The 26039-nt window shown below is 45.0% G+C and overlaps 1 protein-coding gene across 2 annotated transcripts in view; it reads right to left on the bottom strand.

The window, feature by feature from the left end:
- Positions 1-23871, bottom strand: part of Tsc22d3 (TSC22 domain family member 3) — a 67008-nt gene extending 43137 nt beyond the window's left edge. The window contains exons 1-2 of one of the 2 annotated variants that reach the window (XM_048335540.1): positions 23671-23871; positions 22960-23382 (exon numbers count right to left, since the gene is read on the bottom strand). In XM_048335540.1, coding sequence (XP_048191497.1) covers positions 22960-23276 — 317 coding nt within the window. In that variant the 5' untranslated portion in view covers positions 23277-23382; positions 23671-23871. Of the gene's footprint in view, positions 1-22959; positions 23482-23670 lie in introns of those variants that run through there. The other variant, XM_048335541.1, reaches the window with a different exon arrangement.
- Between the last annotated feature and the right edge of the window lie 2168 nt (positions 23872-26039).

Here is a 26039-nt window from a genome sequence, read left to right as displayed (position 1 = left end):
TGTATTTTTATGCACATTTTTCACCAAGTCTTTTCCGAATCTGTCTGAAAATCAGTGCAAGTCCGTTTGAAATGGCTGCAACGACATATTTCTTCTTCTCTTCCTATGGCTTTGTGCATTCAGAGAGAAGTTGTAATTTCTTGACTTGCTTCCCAGATGCAGATCCTTAGATTTGAGTTGAGTATGCCCATGACCAATGCTGTGCTTGCTGGTGGGTGAGGGAGTAGGTCATGGGATAGCCCAACTAACTCACCAGCACCTATATCCCCTGTTGTAGGAGTATGGTAGAGACCGTGCCCTCGATGAAGGGAAAGGCCCGCTGTTGATCTGGGGTGTTGAGTGTCATGGGACAGAGCAGGACACTGGGGTTATAAATACAGCAAGTTGTTCTTACACTTGGAATAAAGTTGTGAGAGTGGGACTTTAAGCTAGGTGTACATGGCAAAGCCAATTTCAAATTATACTCTGTGACTCCTGTGGGTTATTAAATTCTACCCCCTCATGGTCCACCTATATTATAATAGTAGCATTCTCTTGACTCCAGTTAGTTTGCCTACTACTGTCAATATATTTTTCCTAAATTCACTTTAAGCAGATTCACCTTCTTAAAATGCCTCTTCATCATTAAGAATAATACTGCTGAAATCATAGGGTATATGTGTTGGGCACACTTCCCCTCTAATACATGTTAAATAAATAAATAGCTATAGAAATAGAAAAAAAGAGGTTAGTTTACATAGTGCCTAAAATCATCTTGTACACCACTAGCGTGTGTTTACCACACTTGGAGGAAACAGTGCTCTCTGTATAGTGCACGCAGATGGTCTCCACTACCAACAAGCACAGCTTTATTTCCTTCTCCAATGTAAAGCCAGTAGGGCTTTAGACTGCCTCAAATGGCCAGGATACCCTCCTGTTCCCAGATTCCCTCCCTCCTTGCTCTCAAAGCCAGGCCCTAGCCGTTATTACTTTTCTCCTTTCAGGTGACAGCCCTAGCCAAGGCTAGAATTTGCAACAGAACACAGGGCCCTTATTCCTGACCAAGTGTTCCTTCCCTATGCTATGAGCTGTTTCCCTTGCCCAGAATTCCAACCCAGACTTCACTTAACTCATCCAGTGCCCTCTGTGGAGAAGACTTCCTCCACCTTGGCCCCAGGGGCTACATCAGCTGGAGTGCCCCAAGCCCACATCAGTAGCCTGCCTGTCTGCCTGCTGTAGCTTGGTGCTCACACAGGGCCCATGGAGCATATGGGAACACTGCCTTCGTCTTCCCTGGTGCCTTCTCCTTCTCCAGGCTCACTATGAGCCTTCTCCCAGTGTGGTCAAGAGACAAAAAAAGCCAGCAGCCAAGTAGCAGAGGAGGGGCCAAAGCATTCTGCAGGCAAGAAAAAAGTACACTGATATGATCTGCATTAAATAGATGGACCTTCTAACATTCTAGACAAGAGTAGCAAGGGAACTGGCTCCTGCAGATGCCTTCAAGTCCACACGCTAAGGTTGCTTTAAAAGAGCTGTGTGTGTGTGTGTGTGTGTGTGTGTGTTACAAGTGTTTGAACCCCAGTCATCAGGCTTGCTAGACAGGCGCTTTTACCACTGAGCCACTCCTCTTTGCATATTATTTTTGAGATAGGATCTTACTTGCTGCCCAGCATACTCCTGGGCATGATCACAGCACCTGTGTTAGGCTGCCTAGAAGCTAGGATGACAGGCACATGTCACACATCAAGCTTTTCTGTGTGTATGGGGGGGGGGGGTGTCGTCAAGAATCTTTCTGACTTCTGAAGTTGCTTGGATTATAGGCATGCACCACTGGCACCCCAGCTAGAAGAGATTGTTGTTTGGTTGGGAGTTCAAGGTCCTTCAGTGCTCTCAACTTTCTTTGATGTTCAACTATGATCACATCATATTCCTTCACTATACACCTAATCTAATCTAAAAACTCTCCTGGAATACAAATGCAATATCCTTATAGGCTAGAAAATGCTGGGAGCTCTGTCCCCCTAGCTTTCTGAACCTCCTAACATGTATCACCCACATGGAGACCCTGATTAGTGGAATACAGTTTGGTAACCCTTTGGTGAAGAAAAGCAAGACAGTTGATAAATGGCCTATAAACTTTAAAAGGAAAAAATGTTGCTGGGTGCCAGTGGCCCGCTCCTGTATTCCTAGCTACTTGGGAGGCTGGAATCTGAGGATCTCAGCTTGAAGGCAGCCAAGGCAGAAAAATTCTTGAGAGATTATCTCCAATTAACTACTCAAAAAACCTGAAAATGGCACACTGGTGCCAAGTGAAAGAGCAGAAGCCTTGAGCAAAAAGAGCTCATGTGCCTAGGCTCCAAGTTCAAGCCCCACCACTGTCAAAAAAAAAAAAGATACCTGTTGATAACTATCTGTGACCTTGTTTACAGGTGTAACCCTATTCTTCCAAAGCTCTCCCCTTTTTTTCCTCCCTAAAATTTACTTTAAAAAAGGTTATTAGCATACACCACACCCTCTTACCCAGTTGCCCACAAGGCATTTCTGCTGTTGATCTTTTCTCCTTAACCAAACTCCCCCCTTTCTTTTCCTTTTTTTTGTGGGTCATGGGTTTGAACTCAGGCTTGGGCACTGTCCCTGGGCTGTTTTTCTTAGGGCTAGTGCTCTACTACTTTGAGCTACAGCTCCACTTCCAGTTTTCTGATGGTTAATTAGAGATAAGAGTCTTATAGACTGGCTTTGAATTGTGATTCTCAGATCTCAGCCTCCTATGTTAGGTAGGGTTACCGGAGTAAGCCACTAGTACCTGGCTCCCTTTCTTCTTTGCTTCCCACCTAATACACACATACACACACACATACACACAAAGATGCCTATATATCCCTAATATACTAAGGAGACTGTCTTGTAGTTCTTGAAAACCATTGTCCTGTCTTAGGAATATATTTTTTAAGATTAACAAAGCATCCAGAAATTATTTTATTTCTTGTATACAGAAATATAAAAAAAGTTGTCTTTAGTAAAAGGAACTGACTCAAGAAGGGAGTGAGCCTAGCATGAAGGCCAAAGGCTGTGTGGTGCTAAGGGTTCTCAGGGCCATGAAAATAAGTTCCCTTTCCATTATCCCCACTGTAGTTCACTGAGCACTGGGGACACTGGTGGGTACATGGTTGCCAGAGGGCACTGTGGATGATCTGTTATCTAGGGCATCTAGAAATCATGGCTGGCCTGGCAAGAAGCTCTGTTATAGAAATAAGCCCCTATAGCTTACCTGACTGTTATCCTATAACCCAGAGAGGCATGACCAATACAGAAGGAATCTGAATGCAGTGTCACGTACCAAACACCAACACCCTCCAAGCAAATTCAGTTCTGGTAGTTTATCTGTACACTGTTGGAAGAAAATAGCTGTATATAGGAGCCTTGAGATCTTGTAAAGGACCTGCACTGAGTTAAGCGACACTTGGTCTAGTGAGAATTGTAGTTTAACAAGATAAGTGTGTGTGTGTGTGTGTGTGTGTGTGTGTGTGTGTGTGTTGTGGCAGTATTGGAGCTTGAATTCAGGGGTTGGTGTACTGCCCCTGATTTTCGGTTCTTTGCTCAGGCTAGTGCTCTACCACTGAGCTACTAATTCATCTGTTTTTGGGGTGTGTGTGTGTGTGTGTGTGTGTGTGTGTGTGTGTGTTTAATTGGAGATTAGTCTCACAGACTTTCCTGCTCTAGTTTGGCTTCAAACTGGGATCCTCAGATCTCAGCCTCCTTAGTAGCTAGGATTTTAGGTGCCGTGGAGCCCAGCAAAAGTAAGTTTTTTAATTTCTCTTCTTAGGCTCTCTTTTAGATCTGGATGTGAACATCAGACATCTACCCTCCCCCCCCCAAATACCCCATGATTCGACTGAGAGTTTTTGCAAAAATAATTTACACATGAAGAACTCAAGAAACACAATCTGGGGTCAGCTCATTTTGGGACTGACGAGGTTGATTGAAGGGTTCAGCAGCAGCTACATGTTATTGAGACCGTAAACACCTTTTTTTTTCTTTTGTGCCATACTGGGGCTTGAACTCAAGGCACTGTCCCTGAGCTTTTCTGTTCACGACTAGTGTTCTACCACTTGAGCCACAGCTCCACTTCCAGCTTTTTGGTGGTTAGTTGGAGATCAGAGTCTCACAGACAACCCTGCCCAAGCTAATTTCAAACTGTGGACCCTGGGTCTTGTTACTAACCAACCTGCTCCAAGCCTATCATCCTTGAGTTTTGATAACCAAAGTCAATATTCAATTCAACCTGGATCCCCTTTGGGGGACACGACACTTGCATATTTAACACCTTTTGCTTTTGTCTTTTTCATGCCAACTGCCTCTGCTCCTATACAGCCATTCTGACTTTTTTCCATGTATCCCACCTCCACACATGGAGATTTCCCAGGTATATCTCACATTGGAAGAGACCATCTCATCTCCCCACCCCCATTTTGTAAGGAAGGAAAGCAGCCCACAAAAGGACAGGAAGTTACTTACTCAAGTTCAAGCATCAGATTGGTGGCAAAGTCTGTATTTGAACCCACATCTTCTGGATCCAAATCTGACTCACTCTCTACCATTTCAAGATGGAAGTCATCCAGGGACTGCTCCTCCTCCTCCACCAGCTCTGGTTCTTCCTCCAGCTGGGGCTCTTCCACAAACTGGGGCTCCTCCAGTCTTTCCACCTTCATCTCACCACGGAACAGGGAAACCTTGACCGCTTGGCTGGTGTTGGTTCCCGTCCTCTCTCACACTGGAAAGAGATTCTCTCTGTGCCTAGCTCCCTCGTAACTGCTGGGCTAGGGCGGGAGCAATTGGAAACTCTGTAGCAAACTCCAAAGAAAAAGTGCTCAAGGGGGCCTTGGGGCCGGTCTGAGCTGGCTCTGCTGTGGGGGCGGGAGGAAGTTTTCCCGCCCCCAAATGCCTTGGGGGCTCCCAGCCTCTGAGGGAAGGATAAAGCTCCTGGGGCAAGAACTGCCCTCGAGATCTTCTGCTGCCTGCAGAGGGAGGCCAGGGCCAGTTTCCTAAACTAACTCTCAGACTGAAGGGGAGGGCAGGATCCTCTGGGGGAGCCCAGACGGCGGCTCTGCCAGCCAGCCCCTGTGGTTGGAACTTTCAAAAAGACCAATGTTTCAGCAACTGATTTCTTTTCCAACCCGAACAGCAGGCCTTTCTGTCCCCCTTGCATGACTGTGGCTGTGGCATGCAGCCCCAGCCTGAGCAGAAGCAGGACTCCAGGGCCAGGGCTCCATAACACCCAAACCACTGGTCAATTCCATTAAATAAAATCAAATAAAAAAAACACCATTTTGGCATCAAGTAGGCCTAAAGCTGGTCTCCTGGCATGGAGATCTTGTGTACCTACTGGGATGGGATGTACATAGCCAGCTAGAGACCAGAAGTCAGAAGACCATTGGATCAGAGAATCAGGAGATATGGTTTGTCTTTCCAACTGTTGACTAATTGGCTGTTCTGTTTGGAGCAGGTCTCCATCTCACTTTGGGCCTCAGTTTCCTTGTGTGCAGAAGGTCAGGACAGATGATTAAGAAAGCTGTTACCAGTTCTGAGCCTCTATATTTCTGCTCAAGGTGCACATGGAGGGAAAAGGTGAGGTTGGCCAATCTGGGGAAGGGAGACATTCAGGTTTCAAAGTGGCCACCCCTAGTTACACTGCCCCCTGAACTCCTCCACATTTGTCAGCAATGCCAGCAGTGAACCATTGTGCACAGGCAGTTTTGATCACTAGTTAAAAAACATCAGAGCTCTTGTGGGCTTCCCTGACCCCAGCAGGAGGGCAAACAAAAGTATCCTCTTGTCATTTATACCTGAATGTGAGTGAAGAAGTTCCAGCTAGAGGCATGGTTCAGTGGTACTGTGCCAGCCTAGCAAGTAGGGGAGTCTGAGTTCAAACCCTAGCACAATCTATAAAAATAAAAATTATGGCCAGGTGCTAGTGGCTCACACCCATAATCCTAGCTTCTGAGGAGTTTGAAAATTGAGACTCACAGTTTGAAACCAGCACAGGAAGACAAATCAGGGAGACTTTCATCTCCAATTAACCAGCAAAGAGCCTGAACTGGAAGTATGGCTCAAGCGGTAGAGCATCAACTGTAAGTTAAAAAGCAAGTATGATACGCTCTGAGTTCAAACCTCAGTACTGATGAGAGGAGTGTGGGGGGGTGGAGACAGAAAGGAAGAAAGAGAGAGAGAGAGAATATACATGATCAAGTCTTGCCTGGGAGAAAGTTTACTAGATTGGGTTTCAGGGCTGGCTCTGGGTGGAAGAGAGTATGTGACTGACTTCAGAATGGTTGGGTAAGTAAGAAGTCGCAAGGAGACAAGGCAAGACAGGTAAGATTTTGTTCTAGTACCACCTATGACCTACTTGATGGTAATGTAGGGATACTGCATGATTTCTAGGAGCATGGTCTCATCTCACTTTCCCAACCATATTGCCATCAATTTATACATGAGGAAACTGAGGTTCAGAGAGTTTGTCACAGGCCAAGGTCACAGTCTATCACAGGCCGTTCATCAGATTTGAAGCCCCTGAGCTTCAAGGTCACATAGTAGTGAGTGCCTTTGAATTGTTTGATGTCCCTTTGGGGCATTTTAAGGACAGAGAACCTCATTCCAGCTTCCCACAAAGGTAGAAGACTTCACCCCTCTGAGAGGACAGGGGAAAGCAAATGCTTCCTCTCTAGAGTCCTAGATCTCCAGGATTAGGCCCCTGGTCACAGCACTGGCCACACGCAGTCTGTAGATAAAAATAAGATCTTGCCAACATTTCCCACATTTAAAGAGATTGGAGACACAGCACTTTGGAAATACGGCCATTTGGGGGAGAGTGACATTTTTCAAGTGTAATTTTTGGATGATTAGTTCTCTATTTTTTTTGGTTGACCTCCATTCTATTCCTCTGGCAGGTCTTCAAAGTCTTCCAGATGCAGATTTTTAACTAAAAGACCATTGGTACCCCCAGAGACTCCACTGAATTATCAAGGCTGCCTGGTCTTGGCAGTGAGAACCTTTCTTTGGAGGTTTGCTCCTACTTTGACAGGGCTTCAGTGAGAAGTAGGTTCAATATCCACATCTGAGGGCATTAGCATTAGTGGCAAGTGGGCTCCTTTTACCTTTTTATTTTTAATACCAATATCAAGGGCTTGAAGTCAGCGGCCTCAAATTCTGTTTTGGTTTTCTTACAGCTGGTGCTCTTCCACGTGAGCCACCTTTTTTGCTGGTTAACTGGAGATGGAGTCTCTCTGACTTGTCTGCCTAGGCCAGCTTCAAGCCACAGACCTCCCCCCTCCCCCCCAAGTAGCTAGGCATACAGGCATGTGCCACAAGTGGCAGGCTCAGTTTACCTTTTCTTGTTACTGATTTGGGGCAAGCTGAATTTCAAGTGGCCACATTCCGTGCCCAAGGTCTTAACAAGGTGAATTTTCTTTTTGGAGGTTTTAAATCCTGAGTAAAGCTCCCTTAGCCTGTGTTCCCTTAGATTCTTGAACTTCTGTAATATCATTATTTGGTAATTATTATTTAAGATCTATCCTGCATGGCTAAATTCAGTCTCCTGTAGCAGGGATCTTGCAGTTTTTGTTTGCAACCCCTTGTCTAGTCTTTGTTGTGTGCACAAAGTAGAGCTATCATCACCAGAAACACCTGGGAGGGGCAGGCACACGCTTCTATCACCAGCACAGGTGTCCTCCTCAAAACTATGAGGGTCGGGGTGCCCAACTGAGACCAACTGAGCCAGGAGTTGAGAAGGCAGAACGATATCCATAGGGACTGGCCAATTCATTCATTCCCTCCTTACCACTGAGTCACAGGAGGGTGCATGCTAGCTTAATTACTTGCTTCCAGTAGAAATTTCACTGACATTTTTATTATGAAAGTATTTTCATGAAACACTTTCATCTCTCATACATGGACATTCCTTTTCCTTATAAGTACTTTTTCCTGACCCCCTTTGCTTTCTTCAACTGCCTGTCCCCTTCTGTCCCTGGTCTTTATAAAGCCACTGCTCTCTCTCTTTTATCCAGTTCTTTATTGTAACTGCCAACACCTTCCCCATATTTTAAAATTACTTATAATATCCTGTGGTAATTGGATCTACTTTCTCTGAAAGTTTGTAGTCAGGAAGTTCCTTCTGTTATCTAATCTCAATTCTTCATGCTACAGGGTTTCCTCTTGTTCTGTTCCTAGTATGGCTGGGAAACAGCTAGTCACTGTCTCTGAGTTGTGTTTTTTTTATTGTTGTTTTTGTTTTTTTTTTTTAAACCGGGGTTTGGACTCTGGTTGTGGCACTTGCTAGGCTTGCACTCTACTTGAACCACACCTCCAGCCCCTAAGGTTTGTGCTTTCACCCAGACCAATTTGGACCTCGATATGCCTACCAATGTCACCCAAGTAGCTAGGATTACAAGAATAAACCCCCCACATTCAGCTTATTTATTGAGATTTTTTAAAATTTTGCCCAGGCTGACTTCTTTGTCGTTGTTGTTGTTTTTTTGCCAGTCCTGGGGCTTGACTTCAGGGCCTGAGCATTGCCCCTGGCTTCTTTTTGCTCAAGGCTAGCACTCTACTACTTGAGCCACAGCACCACTCCCGGCTTTTTCTATATATGTGGTGCTGAGGAATCGAACCAAAGGCTTCATGTATACGAGACCAGCACTTTACCACTAGGCCATATTCCCAGCCACCCCCCCCCCCGCCAGCTGACTTCTAATCATGATCCTCTTGATCTCTGCCTCCCAAGTAGCTTGAATTACAAGTATGTGCCAATATATCCAGCCTATGACTTGTTATATTTAAAATCAAACTATCTTCTCTCAATTATCTTTTCCTGCCTGTCATTAAACTTAGATCAATAATATTAGATCATTTAACTTTCCCCAACAGATGCCTGCTCCCTTAATCCTGACCCTTCACAATCTGCTCATTTTGGATCATGCTCAGCTGTCCCATGCCTTGCCATTGTGGTGAGGCCACTGCTCTTGAGAGAAAGTTCCATGGAGTCCTTTTATCAATTTATTTTCTCTTCTTTAGAGATGTAATCTCTTCTTCCCTTCTGCATTCAGGCAGTTTTCAGCCCAAACGAATGCCTGACATTTGTAGCCTAGAGTACTACTTCCTTAGGCTCCAAAAGGTGTGCATCCTGAAGCTCAGTACAATGAAAATCTGTAGGTCCATAGGAAGCCAATAAAGGTGAAAAGTCTCCATTTGACTGGTCCCTTTCTTTTCCTCTACATGGTAAATAATTCAAAAAAAAATAAATTTTCTTCCCCTAAGGCAATATACCCACTTTATCACTGTTCCCTCAAGGCTAGCTTTTTACATTTCCATATTGTCATGGACTATTTTTAACATACAATGACATTAAATACTAGTTGCCCCACAGACTCCAAACTTATCTCTTTCACTTGTCAAAATGTCATTATTCCTCCCTCTTTGGACCTGTAGGCTACTCATGGCCTAGAAGTATTTCTAGGGGTGTGAGAACTAACTACTGGAAGCTTCACTAGAAAGTAGTCTGTTAGAGGGGCAATGGTAGAAGACAAATGGTAGAGGACAAATCTCACAATCCATGGAATCTATGTTGTAAGGACATTTTACTGAAAGCTGCTGAACAATAGGGGAGAGAGAGAGTGCCATAGATGAGGTTAATATGACTAAATTATAATATATGCTCATGCGAATTATTATGATGAAACTGCTTTGTACACTTAATATACACAGAAAAAAGTGAATGTCAGGGAAGTGAAACAGGCTCTGTTGGAGGGCAGTGTAAGGAGGAGAAGGCCAACAAAGAGGATAAATGAGGATAAATATGGTCAAAGTAGTTTCTTTCCTAGTGTGAAACTGAAACAAGGAAACCTGTTGAAACTGCCTTAGGGAGAGGTAGGAGGAAGGGGGGGGCGGGGAGAAAGATATAGGAGGTTGAAGTCAAAAGCCTACAATGTGAGAACAGTATGGAGGTTCCTAAAAAAGCTCAACATAGACCTACCCTATGACCCAGCCATACCACTCCTAGGCATCTATCCTGAACAACAGGTCTCAAGATATCAAAAAGACATCTGCACTTCCATGTTTATCGCTGCACAATTCACAATAGCCAAAATATGGAAACAACCCAGATGCCCCCCTACAGATGAATAGATCCAAAAAATATGGTACCTATATACAATGGAATACTAGATAGCGATTAGAAATGGTGAAATATTGGTATTCGCAGGGAAATGGTCAGAACTTGAACAAATAATGTTGAGCGAGACAAGCCAAGAACACACAAAACCAAGGGGCATGATCTGATACATGACTGTTAAGGTGGGGGGAGAGGGAGACAGTAGAGACCAGGTATGTGAAACCAAAAACCTCTTGTCAAATGGTATTTCCCACAGGTTTGGGTCAGCGACCCTACAATATGTAACTAAAACCAAACAACTACTCAACATATAAAGGTCAAAAATTGACCTCTCAGTGGATCACAATAGCTCAAAAGCTATGTATGAACGTACGTATAAGACTATTGCCTAGTGTAGACATTACATTTAAAGCCCTAGGCGAATTTTCTTTGGCGTTGGCCACGTGGCTACTGTATATGTTCTTGGTACATCGTGTATTGTATATATGTCTACCTGACCTAGGGAAGGGAAAGAAAAACAGGGTGTAAGATAGCACAAGAAATGTACATACTGTCCTACTATGTAACTGTACCCCTTTTGCACAACACCTTGTCAAAAATTTTTTGTTTAATAATTAAATAAACTATAAAATGTAAGAAACACTAAAAAAAGCCTACAATGTGTACATATGTAAAAATGACAAACCCCTTGCATTACTAATGTCTGCTCATAGAAATCCTAGTTAATGTCTCCATTGGCCGGATCTGATGGTTAGAATTTTAACACTAGAGATTCATTTCTTAGGTTAGATATCACTTCCTCAGGAAGCTTCTTTGTAATACTCTGACAGAGCTTATCCTTTTTCCTCTCGTCAATTAGCATAGCTTATTCTTTATTCTTTATTCTCTTGTCAATTAGCTTGTAATTTATACATTAATTAGTTTGATTTACTTGGTTAATGTCTCTCTCCCGCAGTCCATTGACTATTCCATAACAGCTGAGACCATGCTTGATGCTTACCTCTGTGTCCCAGCCTGGCACATGGAAGGTGTGCAATATTTCTCATGAATTCTTCTCATGAACTTGAGTTCAAATTCTCCAGACCACTTGGAGGAAATGATTTTAGGCACAGGTGTCCAGAATACTAACTGAGGGAAAAGGTACTGGAAAGTAAGAATGAAACTCTCTCCTATTCCCTAGCTTAGTTTAGGCTGCTTTCTTTTGCTAGCCCAGCTCTCTCTCCTTTCTTCTGACTTCTTTCTACCCTCCCAAGGGAGTTTTATTAGAGATCATCTGGGAAAGAAGGGCTTGACCAAGTAGCCAACAAGAGTAAAAGTGACACTGCAGGGCTGCCAGTGCCCTGCATTCTAGTGGTAGCACCTTGATACTACTCTACGTCTGCTACTCACATCCTTGGATTTTGAGGCCAGAGAGCCACAGATATGAAGCCACATCACCAGGCTCTTTTGGTACCCACGATCCACAATTCCCCCAAGTTAACCCTGATGGTTCCACTGCACTTGCACCAGGCATAGGGGAGAGATGCTTCCCTGCTCCCAGGCCCTGGAGATCTCTACCTCTCAAGGCAGCACCCATGTTCCTGAGAAGAGGGTACCAAGGGGCAGTGTGGAGAGGAGTGATAAAGGAGAGGGGCCACAGAGAGCCTTTCTTTATCCTGCCTTCCCTCCCTTCCCTGACCGAAGCTTGGTAGTAGGTTCCAACTCAGGAAGAATAAAGAGTTCTCACCCAGGCCATCTCCTTCTCAGCAGGAGCTCTGTTGGACGGACTGGCCAGGTTCTCCTCCCATTTCCCCATCAGAAAGCCTTGAAGCCAGCCAGCCGCTTCCCACCTGCCAAAGCCAACCCATTCTTTAAGGCTCTGCTGGAAGCCGCCGCCATAAAGAGACTCCCTTCCTCGTTTGCTTTGGCACAGCCCTAGCTCCACTAAGCTTAAGGCCTTCTTCTTTGCTCCTGCTCAGAGCAGGAGCCCCAGCTCAGCTTTAAGACCTGCCATGTCCCAGCGCTCTGTTCCTCACAGGCTGCAGGTGCAGCTGTGCCTTCCAACTCAGCTACACCCTCAGTTCCCTATACCCAAGCCCTAGTCTCTGATGTTCTCTGTGTCCTCTACAGTGCTTAGCAGGGGAGGTAGGCATTCAATAAATCTGCAGTGGTGTATTCAATAAATAGCAGGCCCTTGGTCAATGAATGATAGATTGATTAATTGAAGTGCTTGCTCACTCAGTACAAGGCTGAATGCCATCACTCATTTCTCTGTGCACCTGGGCAGGCAGATTAAATTGCCTTAACACTGAGCAATGCTTTTTCTCCATCATTTTTCTTCTTTTCTTTTACTTTATTTTTATTCTAAGTATGAAAAGGTAACTGACAGAAGTGAAGTGCTGGAAGCCTGGGAGAGGTTCCCCAAAAAGGGAAATTCTGCACCTTCTCAAGTCCAACAACTTTCATTTATTCTGGCTGTGGTCTGGAGTCATTGGGGTGCCCAGCTCTTTTGCCTGGGATTTGTCAGAAGTCTGAACTCTAGATATGAATTCTGCCTGCTGGTAATTCCCAAGCCACTTTTAAGAAAATAAACTTTGTTTCCCTGTGTATTCCTCTTTTTCACAGACTAGAGAGCAGTATCTCTACCTCCTCTCATTCTGTAAGCCACTTACCTGGTGGCAACACAGTGGGACAGGCTGGGGCAAAGACAAGGAAGGAGGAGAGGAGGAGTTACTGGCTTAGTCACAAACTTTGAACCCATGAAATATTAGATTGATGGGGACACAGTATGTTGTAGATAGGTTAGTTTAATAGAGAAGAATGTCATAGAGACCCACCTGGGCTCAATTGTACCAAGATTACATAATTGTCTGAATAGGTCTGAAAGATAACTAAGAAGCATTGTGAATTCAAGGCAATCTGGAGACAGAGAGGCTTCATGGAGGCTTCAAAGGACTGAAAATTGGCTCTTGAAGGATCTTCCTTCAAAAAGCACCTCCAGCTTCTGGCACATCATTCCACCTAATGTCAGACATGCTGAGGTCTCCAAGAAGAGTTCCTAAGCCAACAGATACAAAAGAGGGAGTTCTGAGACCTGTTCTAGGGGGCCCTTCACACACTAGGTCATCTCCTAAAAGTATAATCAGGTGAAAGCAGGATCCCCTCCAAGAAGCCAAAACTCAGTGGCCAAACTCAGGCTACTCCAACTCCCTGTTTGCTGCTAAATATGAGGGTTGAGGGGGATCCCTTTGAAGCTTGGCACTTAACCCAGAGCAGACTGCCTTACAGAGGGTAGAGTAGGCTTTTCCTTTTTAAAAAAAATGCTCCAATTAGACCCCCTGCAAGCTTCCAAATGCCTTGCCCCAGGGAAGCCCGCCACTGAGCAAGCAGAAGCTTGATGCCTCAGTAACCTGGCATGGTTACATAAGGTACTACACGAGAGGTGAGTCAGGGCCCTCCGGCTGGCCTAGGCCCAGCCTAGTCTGCGAAGTGAGACTGAATGGCAGTCCTGAAGAAGGGGTGTCTGGGGGTGGGTAGAGGGCAAGCCAAAAAGGAGTCATTGGATCTATTTCCCTTCTTTCCTCTTACTTTTCACTCCAATTTTCCTCAGGGATAGCTGGACCCAATCACTGACCCACAGAGCTCGGACAGTGGGAAAGCTGGCCAGACCCTTAAGCTGTGAACAGCTGCTCTCCATCTCCCCTCAAGAGAAGACAAAGAGGAAGTGAGTTGAAAATGCAGGGCTCTTTTGTGAGTAAATTGTTGCTTGGAGAATGGATGAGATGCTCTGTCTATAGACAGGGACCTAATTTTAGGCTGGACTTATCTGAGAAGCATGGCTCCCAAGTAGTATGTGTAGGTCATCACTGACCAAGACTGCTTCCATTTCACTTTTCCTTGAGCTAGTGTATATCTGCACAATGGGAAGCTTTTGATTCAGTCTGCTCTCCTGGCTGAGATCTTATACCTCAGACTATATCCAGAGTGCAACAGCTACTTTGGGGTAGTGACCTTTAGCTACAAGGTTTGAACTCACATTACCTGCTATTAAGATTCCCTTCTTTCTGGATATCATGTGGAAAAGTTTTGGTTTTTGTTCCTATTTTATCCCTACTCCATCTTTGATATAAGCTGGATTTCAGTGTGGTAAACAGTAACTTCCAGAAGCCATTTTTCCTGAGTTGACTCCTCATAAAACTGAGGTTGCCAAGACTGGAATCTAGCCTTCTAGTTCTCATTGGGTTCCCATTAGCAAATAGAGTTGCATGAAGGACCTTGTCTGCCAAAGCTGGGGCATTGCAGGCTAGTCCCTAACCCTTGTCCCATTGTGGCAGGCATTAGGACAGTACAATATGTCCTAAGTCATATTTCTCTCTTTATCTAAAAGAGAAAATTCAATTCATCTTCTTGACCCCTGTGGTCATGGGATGCTCTCCCCTGAGTACACTGAGCACACCAAATACCCCTCCAAATGAGCCCAAGCTTTAGTTTCTCCTGGGCTCAAGAGGTTATTTCATGACACCAACCAATCTGTTATGTAAACCCAGCTAGCCATGGCAGATTATAGCCTTGCACTTATCCTGAAGGATGCCTTACATAAGAGGAGAAAGTTCAGGGAGGAGCAGAATTACAACAAGTGAACAGTACAATGGCTACCCTCAGCACAGACATGGCTGGCCTCATTTCTCCCAACCAATCTGTTGGGATAGGGGCAAGTACTATAATGGGCTCCATTACTCAGGGGGCCCATTTACCCAGACTCCAGGACCAGGTCTGGAAAGAAGCCAACATGTTACCTGGAATGGAGAGCTTGTCAGTTTATATGGAAGTACAAATATAAGTAGGAGTGTTAACCTTTTCTTCAGGCAGGGAGGAAAAATAAGGTCACCCTGCAAATAGTTGTATTCTAAGGTATGGACTCACATGGTTCCACTCAAGGTTAAACTAAGGAGCAGTAGATGAAATTCATGCTCTGTTCTAATCTCCCTTCTTTAAGAGCTGAAGCTTAGGAATAGACCTCTTTTGAGTTCTTGTGCTGTTTGCAACCCCACACTGCAGTAACCCACACAACATGGGTCTTTTATAGAGTAGGTCCTATTTTTCTTCTCTAAACTTGGTCTTCTCATAGCCCTATCCCATAGAACCTTACTCTCAGTAATGTGTTACCTTGGCTGAAGGTCTAAGAAACAAATTCACACTATAAAATGAATTTTACACATTTTACTCTTTCAGAAAGTATAAGGAGTTTTTCACACTCTTATTCTACTGTCTCAGGAGACTGAGATCTGGAGGATTATAGTTTGAAGTCAGCCAAGGTCAAAAGGTCTGAGAGACTCCATGTCCAATAAACCAGAAAAAAGTCTGGATGGGAGCATGACTCAAGTAGTAGAGTGGTAGCTAATCAAGGAAGCCTAGGAGGTGCAAGGCCCTAAGTTCAATCCCCAGTACCCAGTATAGGCGAAGAAAAGTATTGAAAGGAGAGGTTATGTAATGGGGGTAAACAGAACCAATGAAAATAGAGGGTAATGGGGATGAGTGGGACCAAAGAAGTGTGTGTGTGTGTGTGTGTGTGTGTGTGTGTGTGTGTGTACAAAAATAGCATATTGAAACCAATTAAAACTGGGTAAAAGGGAGGAGAGTACGGAGGGTTAAGATTAAGGAAGAATACTATAGAAGGGATGAATTTTATCAAAATAAAATATATTCACATATGTAAACATCACAGTGAAACTTTTTATATGGTTAATTTATGCTAATAAAACATTAAGAGATCCTTAGATCTCAGCCTCCTGAATAGCTAGGATTGCAGGTTGTGAGACACAGGTGCACTGTCAAAATGTGTTGCTTACATATAATGAAATATTATTCAGTAATAAAAAGAGTAAAGTACTGTTACATGCTATAATAACACAGATGAAAACCATTATTCTGAGTGACAGGAGCTACATATTAAATGATTCTACTTATATGCAATATCTAGGATAGGCAAATCCATAAAACAAAATTTCAGAAACTGGGGAGAGAAGGATGAGATGTTATTGTTAACGGTTATACAATTTCTTTTTTGGCTGATGACAAAGTAAATAATGGTGTTTGTACAACCTATTGTTAATGTACCTAATGCCACTGAATTGCACACACTTAAAATGGTAAATTTAGCTGGGCGGTGGTGGCCCCCACTTGTAATCCTAGCTACTTGGGATGTTGAAATCTGAAGACTGTGGTTCAAAGACAGCCCAGGCAAGAAAGTCCGTGAGACTCTTATCTCCAATTAACTACCAAAAAGTCAGAAGTGGATCTCTGGCTCTAGAGGTTGAGTGAGCAACAAAGCTCAGGGACAGCACCCAGGCCCAGAGTGCAAGCTCCAGGACCAATACCAAAAAAAAATGGTAAACTTCACATGATACATATTTGACCACTATTTCTATATTGTACAACACATATATGTCTAAATATGTAACATACACTAGGAAGGCACAAGGCTAGCCTCATCTGGTAAAGGACTGGCTTCCATATGCTAGCCTTCTAGCGTATGTAATTTACACCTGTGCCTCAGCAAAATAAACATTTCTTATATGTTGAGGTTCTCATGAGATATCCAAACCATGAATGTTCTTTGCACATGCATTTGTGCTTCTAATAGAAACTGTCCTTTAATCTAAGAGTGCTTGTTTTTGTCAAGACTACTAGACACTGAGGATATAGGTATTTTAAATTACTTTGAGCTAAGGAAAGATTTTTGAAGCCTGATACCAAAGGCAAAACTCACAAAGGCAAAGAATAATAAGCTTAACTATATAGAAACTCAACCTCTCTACAGCAAAGAATTTCATCCTGGAAATAAAATGGTAAATCAGTTGACAAAGGGTTATTCAAGGTTTCTCACAGTGTGGGTCACTTCCCACTGGTGCTATGAGAGAGGAGTTTAAGATTCTAAGTAGTATGAATTTAGCAGGCAACTCTCACATCACACCATGCAAATGGTTGTCTCTTCTCTGAAGTACCTTAGGTAGGTTCAACAACCAAGAACACAAATTGTAAGTTTATAAATATAAATTTTATGATAACATTTGTGCTAGGACTCAATTGAAGAACACAATTGTATTTTTTCTTGGAAAATCAATTTCTAAATCTATCTCCTTTCCCTATGCTGCTGTATATTAGCTTGATAGACAATATAAAATGAATTAGCTCACATAAAGCAATCAAAACTACTTGTTATTATTTACTGAGCATCTGAGTGTGAGAACCAGTTGATGCCATTAAGAAGCTTTAAAGCAATAGTCCTAAGAAATTTGGAGCTGAAAGGCGCACAGATTCAGAATATTTCAGACCACTGGGCAGGTATGTATCAAGGCAAACAGAATAGATTTGATTTAAAAGTTTTTGGGGCTGGGAATATGGCCTAGTGGTAGAGTGCTCGTCTCGTATACATTAAGCCCTGGGTTCAATTCCTCAGCATACACACACACACACACACACACACACACACACACACACAGAAAGAGAGAGAGAGAGAGAGAGAGAGAGAGAGAGAGAGAGAGAGAGAGCGCTCCAGAAGTGACACTGTGGCTCCAGTCACAGAGTGATAGCCTTGAGCAAAAAGAAGCCAGGGACAGTGCTCAGGCCCTGAGTTCAAGCCCCAGGACTGGCAAAAAAAGTTTTGGGGCTTTCCAGGCACCCATGGCTCATACCTATAATCTTAGCTGCTCAGGAGGCTGATCTGAGGGTCTCTATTCAAAGTCAGCTCAGGCAGGAAAGTCTGTGAGGTCCTTATTTCCAATAAACTACCAAAAAGCTGGACATGGAGCTGTGGCTCAAGTGGTACAGTATTAGCCTTGAGTCAGGGACAGCACTCAGGCTCTGAGTTCAAGCCCCAAGACTGCCCCCCCCAAATAAGTTTTTGGACTGGACACTAGTATCTCATACCTGTACTCCTAGCTACTCAGGAGATGACTGAGACCTAAGGATTGAGTTTTGAAGCCAGCCTGGGCAGAAAAGTCTATGAGATTCTTATTTGCAATTAATTGGGTAAAATACAGTATGGCTCAATCACTTTATCATTTGAGGTATTGCTCAAATGATAGAGTGCCAGCCTAATGGATAAAACCAGGTGCAGTGGCTCATATCTGTAATCTCAGCTGCTTGGGAGGCTTGAGGTTTGAAGACAGCCTGTGCAAAATGTTCACAAAACCCCGTCTCAACCAGTAATAGATAGGTATAGTGGTTTGTGCCTCTCATCTCAGCTATGAAGAAAGTGTAACTAGGAGAACTGTAGTCCAGGTTGGCATAAACTCCATATCTAATTTTAAAAATAGCTAAAGCACAAAGCTTTAGGGGGCATGACTTAAGTGAAAGAATGACTGCTGAACAAGGTCAAGGCCCTGTGTTCAAGTCCTTACCAAACTCCTCCCCTCTCAAAAAAAAGGTATTGGTTTAAAAAATAAAGAAAATAAGAAAAAATATTTAGGTAAAATCTTAGAAATAGATAAATTTGAGATTACAACAGCAACTATCACAAGAATGGAATACTTTTTTTTTTTTGCCAGTCATGGGGCTTGGACTCAAGGCCTGAGCACTGTCCCTGGCTTCTTTTTGCTCAAGGCTAGCACTCTGCCACTGAGCCACAGCGCCACTTCTGGCTACTTTCTATATATGTGGTGTGCTGGGGAATCGAACCCAGGGCTTCATGTATACGAGGCGAGCACTCTTGCCACTATGCCATATTCCCAGCCTCACAAGAATGGAATATTGCCAAAGCTTCTATCTCCTCCAATTGCTACAGAGTACTAAATGATTTTAGCTTAACAAGTTTTCCCATTTTACAATCTGATTGGAAACTTCACCTGCTTGTCCAGCACATTCTATCTCCTATCTAACTATCCCAGTATTAGAAGCAAAATAAAATTTCAAAGTATGATCTCCTAATGAGAAAGTGACCAACAACCCAGTTTTCCTGCAGCCCAATTTGATCACCAAAAGTCCTGTGTCACAAGACCAGGATGGTTGGTCTCCCTACCTAATAAGGACATTTGGAAAGGTTCTAGGCCCACATTTTCCCTGCTCCGTAAACAAATCTTGCGTGTTCTAATAAGTTCCTTAGTGCTACTTTAGTTCTTTAGTGTTCTTAACCATTTTTTTCTTCACATTCAATGAACTATAGAATCCATAATCTCTGCTCTGCACTGTGAGAACTAGGCAAGTTACTTATTTTTTCCAAACCTCAATTTCCTTCTTTATAAAATGAAAATAGTGATGACAGCACCCATTTCATTGGGTTTGTGTAAATACTAAATGAGAATAAGGAGATATAATGCTTAGTATCATTATAAATATTCAATAAATATTAGCTATTAACCCTTTATAGTTATTAGCTATATAACAAAAGATTGAAGGGGAGTGTTTAAAATCAATTTCTCAGAATATGTAACTAATATAGTGAATTACATATGTCTCCACCCCAAAAGAACTCTTTTGAGGTATTAAACCACTTTTAGAGCTATTTTTTTTTTTTGCCAGTGCTGGGGCTTGGGACTCAGGGCCTGAGCACTGTCCCTGGCTTCTCTTTTTTGCTCAAGGCTAGCACTCTACCTCTTGAGTCACAGCACCCCTTCTGGCTTTTCCTATATATGTGGTGCTGAGGAATCAAACCCAGGGCTTCATGTATACGAGGCAAGCATTCTACCACTAGGCCAGGTTATTTTTTTAAACAATGGTAAAATTATTTTTTGCAGATTGTATATATCATGGTGGTCTATAATAGGTTAATTGTATAATTTTCACTGCTGTGCAAAGATGATAAAGATCTTTCTAAAAAAAATGAAACAAAACCAGGTGCCCAAGACTCTAATCCTAGCTACCCAGGAAGCTGAGATCTGAGGATGACGTTTCAAGCAGGAAAAGTCTGCCAGACACTTATCTTCAATTAATCAGCAAAAGGCCAAAAGTGGAGGTGTGGCTCAAGTGGCAGAGTGCTAGCCTTGAGCAGAAAAGCAGAAAAGTCAGGGGCAGTACTTTGGCCTTACGTTCAAGTCCCAGGACCAGCACAAAATAAATAAAATAAAATCCACTTCTCCTCACAATAGTTTAGAGTTACTGTTTATAGTTGAACAAGCTGCATACCCACCACCACTGATTGCTGTGTGCATACATAGCACTGTCCAACAGGAGTGCATGTGCTTAAAACTAAAAAAAAAACTATTTAAACTTTAATAAGGATTTTCAAGATAAGATTAAAGTTGTGAAATCTTTACGTGGGACCACCACCACATCATAGCAAAAGAAAAAGAAAACCCTTTATGTAGCAGTGGTTTTCTAAGAAGCCAGGGGAAACCAAGCAAGTGAACACACAGTTCTACCCTCAAATTGCTTATACTCTTGTGCTCCAAGGAAACAGAGAACTAAGTTGGAAGCCAGGGAGAGGTCAAAGCAGACAAACTCGATATAAATCAAGAATGTGCCCTGCCCTCTTCCAAAAATATGGGAGCCCTCACAGTAGGGGGGATGGGGGACAGGATGAGGGATGAGGAGGACAGCTTCTCTAGCAAGAGAGGCAGCCTTGAAAGTCAACAAAGGAAAAAAGACTCCCAAACAGGAATCTTAAGTGTCTAATCATAAAATGAGATAGGAATAAAAATGATGGCTGAAGTATGAAGATAGAAACCCAGGAAATTAAACAAAGCAAGAAAAAAAGTTCACTTAGAAGGCTGTTCAGCCCAGACCCTGGAGGAGCTCCATGACCAGAAATAATGGTCTCCTAGTTTGCTAAAGACTATGTCATTTCCAATCCCAGTTGTCAAGGAAAGTAAGAGAATAATTTATCCTGCTAGAACTATATGGTTGTTACCCTGCAAGACCCTGCCACTCACTCCTTAGCCCCAACTTCACACAAACAGTTTAGGACAAGGAGTTGCTGGGATCCCAGGAGGCAGGATGTCCAGGTGCACCTCCCCAACAGTGTACCCCCTCCTAATACTAATGCCTTCAACACTCTCCTCCAGCCCCTCCACACACACTGTAGCTGTTCCAGGCTTTGCTCAAAACCTTGCATCAACAAACCTCTATCAATTGAGTGGATGACAAAGGAAGTCTTTCTATTCAAGAAACCCAAATAGGCAGGATGCTCCCAGCCTTATACTTAACTCACTAAGGCTTGACCTTCCTAGTTTCAAAATTAGAAAGAAAACCTAAAAGAAAGATTTCATTAAAGGTATGGCAGGGTAGTTTCTCTCCCAGTTGGATGCAAATGTTACAGTTCCAGGTTTCTCCCGGCTCCCTTCCCAACAGAGCCCAGCAAGCAGCCAGATCGTTAGGAACCTGTTAGAGATTTTGCTCTGCAGGGTTTCAGCATCTGTGGGCTGAATGCACTTGTAGTAATCTTTTACCAGAAATGTAGATTCTCGTGAAACCTCTTCTGTCCATGGCCTGGTTTATTTTAGTTAATAATTTGACAACTAAAGTGAAATAATAGATGGGAAAGCGCTTCAATGGTATTGAAAATGACTGAAAAAACACAACTTGCTATAAGGACAATAATGAAGCCTGCAACCTTACTTGTCTCTGCCTGGAACCACTGGAGTGAGGGGGAGGTGGTGATGAGTTTGTGTCAGAGAAGGGAGGCAAACCGCATCTTAGCAGTAACTGAGGGCAGTTCCTGCATTTCTGTATTGCTTAAAATTTTTCCTATTAGAGCCCAACAGCCACCAACTATTTTATAAGCGCTTCAGCATTTCTTATCACTTTGGACTAACCACTTGCCCACACCCTAGAATTTCTGAGCTAGAAAAAGCCTTAGAGAGACCACAAAGTTCAGGTGATATAGAAAAAGGTAAAGCCATAATTTTTGCTACCACTTGGGCCTCCAGAAGCACAGCAGGGGTGTCTTACTTACATAACCTGTGCCATTGAGTAAGAGTAAATCCACCCTTGTGTACACACACACTCACACACCAAACCTATGGTGCCTAAATTGTTGTAAATTGTTCATACTAGAGTGGTTCCGGCTGGAGTACAGCAGCCATCCTTGGCATTCCCATCGTTTTGTTTTGTTTTGTTTTCTGTTTTCCCTCAGCTCTTCCTTTCTTACTTCCCCAGCAGGCTTTCTAGAAAGTTAGACCTGCACTCCAACACATGCTTGCATTAACAAAGATTTATCCACTCTCCCATTCTCCTGCCCCACAATATTCTTTAGGTGCTTGGGAGATATGTCCTAAAATGCTCTTCGGGGCTGCTTTTTACTTACATAGATTCAAAGAGTATGATACACAGAGGGAGGGGTGTCCGAAATTCTTGCCAGTGTCTGACATTTTCCCCTTTTTCACGACCCTCCACCACCCCCTATGAGCAGCCTAAGTTATCTTGACATTTTGTTTGTCTTCACAGCCAGTTAGAGCCACTCCGTAATTTCAAAGCCTTTGCACTTTCAATCGGAGTTTACACATTTAGAAACAAGCTTTGAGTGCAGGGGAAAGGGGGCTGGGATTCAAAGAGGACTTTATGACAGAATCTCCTAAGGGGCTGCAGAAATGTATGCATTTGAGAAGGGGATACTCTCAGTGTCCACCAAGCCATAGTTAAGTCTGCCCACCCTCTGTGCCCTACTGTCACCTTGGAGAGTTTGCAGGCACTCTTCAAAATAGGCTTGCACCTGCCAGGCCTCCCCTGAACTCTGCAGGACTGCAGCTGGCCTCAAGTTCCAGTCATGGCAGCTTCCAGCCAGACCTCCCCAGTGCCTCCTCGTGAACTTCCTGGTTGCCCCTTTTACCAGAGGTGAGGATCCAACCCAGGCCCTTGTGAGAGCAGAGATGCCTCCCCTGAGTCCCATGTGTGCAGTCACCCACCTGTGGAAGAAGAGCAGGATGGAGAGCATAGTCTGGTCAATGTTGCGGTTGCAGATGCCCTCGTTGATCAGGTAGCAGGGGTCCCGCAGCACAGGCTCCAGCGAATCCTGCCGCATTATGTTGTTGAGCTTGTCAGTGTTGAGGTTCTCGAAGACCAGTTTCTCCTGCAGCTGCCGAAAGTTGCTCACGGCAGGGCTGCTGGAGTTGTTGTTCCCGCTGCTGTCTCCCTGGAGCCCACTGCGATGGGCCAGATCCAGGCAGCAGTTGCAGCAGTCGAGGCCGACAGGTGAGCGGCAGTCGACCTTAGACTGAGCCATCTTCTCAGTCTTGGGGGCCTCCTGGTTTGCGCGTTCAGGGGCAGTTGGCAGGTGCGCGCCCGCCGATCTGGCTTCACTGGACTCCAGGGTGCCTAGAAAAGACGAGCTGGACGGAGGAGAGTTGGAAATTAGCGCCTAAAGCCAGCCACCCTCGGCTCGGCCCCCTTCTGGTTGCACAGCTCAGGGTGCGAATAGAAACAGCTGGACAAACAGCTCGGAACGGATCCTTCGGGCTCACTTCCTCCTCCGCCACCACCCACCACCTCCTCCGCCTGCTCCCTCTTCTCTGGAAGCTGAGGCCTCCCCGCCACACACACCCCCCACCTCGGAGGTGCCACCCGCAGCCCCAGCTCCAGCCCAAGTTTCTCAAGTGTAAGGGAGGCTCCAGGCGGACCTGTGGCGGCAGGAAGGGCAGGCAGCAGGGCAGTGGGAGAAGCGGGGCGCGTTGCTCCCTCCCTCACTCCCTGATGGCTGGCTTTGAGGGCTCCCTAGGGCTTCGCCGGCCGAGAGGTGAGTGGAGCTGAGAGAACGAATAGGGGGCGTGAAAGTGCCCGCCTAGCCTGGGAGTCTGCACCCCGCTATGACAGCATGTAAATGACTCCTGGGGGCCGCCGAAGGACAACCCTCCGCTGCTGCTCGGGCCTCCGCGGACCAGGTCTACGCCCCGCCCCGCCCGTCGCCTGCCCGCTGGCACCCAACGCCCACACAGCCGCACGCACGCTCGCCGCCCAGCGCCTTACTGAGCCCCGCCAAGGACTCGCGCGGTCGGCACCCGAGTGCCGGGCGCGCATCTTCCGCCACCTAGGTGCCGGCTGTCTGGCTGGAGCGCCGCCGCGCCTCCCCCGGTCGTCTGGCCCCAATGGGTTTGAAGCTCTGCTGTCCGGCAAATGGTGCGAGTCCCCCTGCCCAGCAGCCCGCTGCAGAAAGAGCGCACAGCTCCCGCCCCCCCCCGGGGGGTGCGCACCTCGTTTCTAAGGGGGCGTCGAGAAAAAAAAAAACCTCTGCAGTCAGAGGGAGCCAAAGTTGACCTCCGAAGTCCCCCACGAAACGTTTTTGTCAAAAGTCCACGAAACCCGCTCCGTGTCGACCTCCATGTCCTCACTTCAGGAGCAGAGCTGCTCCTCTCCCCCGCCCCTCCCCGACTTGTTCGCCCCTCGCTTTCCTGAAGCCACAGTGCCCGTCCGCGTCCTCAGCTCACCCCCTTCTCGTTCTTCTCAACCTGCTCTGTCTTTCTCTCCTCTTTCATTCGCTCACAAGGCCCCTCATTTGTCTACTTCTCCACCCAGCCCATTTTTCCTTAAAAAAAAAAAAACTTCTTTCCACATCCCCGCTAGTCCCCCCTCATTTCCTCTTCCCCCTTTTCCATTTTTTTCCTTCACCTTTCCTTGACTTCGGTATTTCTTTTCACCCCTACCCCGTCGTTCCCCCCATTCAGTGGGTCTGCTCGTTTTAGGTTCCCCTTACTTCCATTCACCAGTATGCCCGCTCTTCTACCTCAGTTCTCTTCTTTTTTGGTTCTCAACGGGCTCTCCTCCGTCTTTGCGGACAACTTTAGGGGATGTCAGGCCTCCTTACTCTCCCTCGAGAAGAGGTGTCGCGCGTGTGTATTCCCTCGTGGGCAACAGCAGGAAATGAGTACCTGCCTGTGAGACCCCCGACGTAGGGGGAGGGACTTGCGTGGCCCAGTGCGGGGGTAAAGGGGAAGTGAAAGGACAGACATATTGAGGGAGCTGTCTAGTGCCCTAGGTCATATCCCAACCTGAGCGGTTCTAAGTGTGTGTGGGGGCGGGGGGGGGAGGGGAGTTGCGGAATGGACAAGTGAGAGCCTTTTGCAGTGTCTCACAACTTGGACATTTGAAATAGGTAGACTGCATAACATTGAAACGTTTGCATTCTGGAAGAAATGTAAAATATTCGTGATAATCCGTTTTCATATGAAACTCGAGATTTCAATTCATTCCTTTTCCCCACCCCCTCCGCTCCTTTGCTTGAGTCCCAAGCCCACAGTACTTGAAAAAACAGTCTATATTGCCATCTTCCGGCAGAAAGCTGACATGCCTCTGCCTGTTTCACAGAGTGCCAAGGCACTTGGGAGACACCAGAAGTGCCTCCTGGTGGAACCCACAATGCATGGGTTCTGAGCCTAAAAGGATAGCAAAGGAGTGGAGGCAAAACTCTTAACATAGCCCCATTGCCCAAAGGTCCATTGCCTATGTCTGACCTAGAGCTGCTCTCTCTTTTTAAATGCAGCTCCATTTGTCTATGTCCCTGAAGAATACACTTCCATACATTTAATTTTCCTCTACACTCCAGTGATTAATTAGGAAAAAAAAGGGGGGGCAACTAATTCTTGTTTCTAAACCCCCATCAGTGTTCCATGGAGCCCCCAAACCGTGAGGGAAAATGGTACGCTCTCAGAGTAGCCAGAAGAAAACAAAAAGGGAAACCAAGACACATTCTTGGCTCCTGGCATGATCCCAAAGTAAGGCCACTGGGATGCCACTGGGAGAGAACAGTGGAATTGCAAGAATGACCCTTGTTTTCTCACAGCCTGCTAAAACTCCATTTTTTTTATGTCTTTATTGTCAAAGTGATGTACAGAGCAGCGGTTACAGTTCCAGTCAGGCTTGACTGGCTCAAGCCTAGAATCCCGGCTTCTTAGGAGACAGAAGTAGGAGGATGGGGGCGGGGGTCTGAAAAAGCCTGATAGCCCACCGGAAGTAGGTTCAAGGCCAGAGGGACATAAAGCTGAAACACCCCCTC

This window comes from Perognathus longimembris, chromosome 28, assembly GCF_023159225.1.
Source record: "Perognathus longimembris pacificus isolate PPM17 chromosome 28, ASM2315922v1, whole genome shotgun sequence".
NCBI lineage: Eukaryota > Metazoa > Chordata > Mammalia > Rodentia > Heteromyidae > Perognathus > Perognathus longimembris.
This window is presented reverse-complemented; position numbering and strand designations above follow the sequence as displayed.